This window comes from Globicephala melas, chromosome 2 (assembly GCF_963455315.2).
Source record: "Globicephala melas chromosome 2, mGloMel1.2, whole genome shotgun sequence".
Lineage (NCBI taxonomy): Eukaryota > Metazoa > Chordata > Mammalia > Artiodactyla > Delphinidae > Globicephala > Globicephala melas.
This window is the reverse complement of record NC_083315.2, coordinates 108,027,594-108,029,764: the sequence shown is the minus strand read 5'-3', so window position 1 is coordinate 108,029,764 and position 2,171 is coordinate 108,027,594. Positions and strand designations below refer to the sequence as shown.

General features: G+C 42.4%; 1 protein-coding gene across 1 annotated transcript; it reads right to left on the bottom strand.

Annotated features, from left to right (window-relative positions):
• Positions 1–1,136: 1,136 nt before the first annotated feature.
• LOC115851993 (oocyte-expressed protein homolog) lies at positions 1,137–1,556 on the bottom strand. The gene has a single exon (XM_030854435.2). It carries the CDS (start codon positions 1,554–1,556, stop codon positions 1,137–1,139), a length of 420 nt encoding a protein of 139 aa, XP_030710295.2.
• Between the last annotated feature and the right edge of the window lie 615 nt (positions 1,557–2,171).

Genomic DNA, 2,171 nt, shown 5'->3' with positions numbered 1-2,171 from the left:
AATGAATAAAGAAAAATGTGTAAAAGCGTTTAACAGAAATGTGAAGTGAAGTAGAATAACATTCAATATCCCTTGTAATCAAAGATTTGTGTATCTGTGTGTTTAAAATCCTTGCAAATGGCTAGAATCCATTACTGCTAAGGGGTGAAGAAACTGCATGAGTTAAATCAACTCCAAATTTGTGTCTAAAGCCACAGAGTTCTTGGCAATCATTCCTCCAAGAATTCTGCTTCCTGAAAGTGGAAGCAGCATGGGATTGGAACTGTTTTGCACAGATTGGTCGTAGCACTGTAAAGGGTAATGGAAAAACAACCCAGCCCATGCAGGACACCTGCTTGGGGAAGGGGGCAGAGGAGACAGCCGGCTGGAAGGCCACCTGCCAATGCACAAGCTGCCCATTACCGTGGCTCCTTCTGGTAAATCACAGCACCAGCAGAATGAATGCTGATCACCTCAGCTTGCATGTTGGAATGCCCACCCACGTGCGCGGTCAGAGACTCCACTCCAAGAAAACACACGGGCCCACTGATTGCTACTCAGGGACCAAACACCAGCTTAAAAGTGAGAGGTTCAGAAGAAGCGCTGGCATTACCTAACAGCTTGTTAGAAATGCATATTCATGGGCCCAATGTACTGAAGCAGAATCAGTGGAAAAGGGGCTAAGAAATTGTGTTTTAGCAAGCTCTCGAGGTGATTCTTACACACATTAAAGTTTGAGAACAAATGATGCAAAAGAAACCCAAAGCAGACTGACCTTGCATTTCTGCCCCCTGTGCATGAGGGCCTGACTCTGACCATAAAATCATAAAAGGGTTAGTAGTTTCAAAACGATAGAAACTAAGAAAAAAACAAAAATAAACCTACCACCTATCAGCCTCTCACATCAAAATATGAATGAACAGAGTCAATCTTTTATAAATTTGCTTAATTTTGTGTGAGCCAAGATCTTTATGCCATTGGAAAAAAGGAAATTCATTTATTTACTAGAATGGCACTACAAACTCACGTTTGCAGCAAAATAATCAAACCACTATCCATCGAGATACAGGAAAAAAATAAATGCACAGATTTAAGGATATTTGCTTCTCTTGAACTTTAGTAGCGGAAGGAGGGCTGTTCCATGCCCCGGAGAGCACTTATGCAACAGTACTCTGCGGGATCTGGGGACATGGTGCCCGGGCCTTCAAGAACTCGAGTTGTTCCATGTTGTCAGCTCGGGCGCGCTGCTCCCGGTGACTCGACGCCAGGCTCAGGAGCACGCTCTTCACCCGGCGCTGGACAGCTGGCCGCCCGAAGACGGTGATTTCCACCAACTTCCCGGCATGAACTGCGTCCACCGTCAGCAGGGCCTGACTCATCCACTCCATTTCCGGAACCACGGCTCGGTCTGGGCCGAAGATGGAGTTGGTCAGCCACGCCTCCAAAGAAAACACCAGCGGGTTCCTCAGCTCCTGCACAGGAAACCACCACGGCAGGGAGCGAATCCGTGGCGGCGGAAGTGGGAACCCCAGCAGCCCGTCCCCACGGGCCTCGGTGGCGCCCGTGTCGTCGACCATGCTCGAACCGGCAGCCAAAATTATTTTAATTTCTTAAGTTTTATTTTGAAGAGTAATTAATTTCAGCTTTATTCCTTTAGCAGTAAACAATAAATGTCTACAATATATGATTATTATGATAGGTTTTGGATTGTAGCTTGGGTTAATCCAGCAACATGACTAATAAACCTGTCAAATTTTAACATGAAAAGTTTGTGAGCTAGTTGAACTAGTGGTGGTTGAATTGAAAGATGATTTAATTTAAAAAATTGTGTCATAGGAAAAAGGGAATATAAATGCAAATTCAGAATATAAATTTCACATGCATATACATTTACACAGCAGGTGTAAATACAAACACACAGACGCACACTTCTAACCAATCATCAACACACTCAACTTATCCAGTGACTCATTGTGTATAGATAATTGGAAAGAGATTAGTAAGTGTATTTATCTTTTAATGTAAATTGATTATATATTTATACTTATACTCTAATAAGTTCAAAATTGCATGGGGATTTATTCCACAGTTAGATACCACTTATAACAGCATAATCACTCATGGACCTTTCTAAGAAATATTTCTCAGAAAGATTTATATTATTCCTACTATTATATTACTTATAGCAATTT

Coding starts and splice junctions, on each gene's coding strand:
- LOC115851993 (XM_030854435.2), bottom strand. CDS start 1,556: ATGGTCGACGACACGGGCGCCACCGAGGCCCGTGGGGACGGGCTGCTG.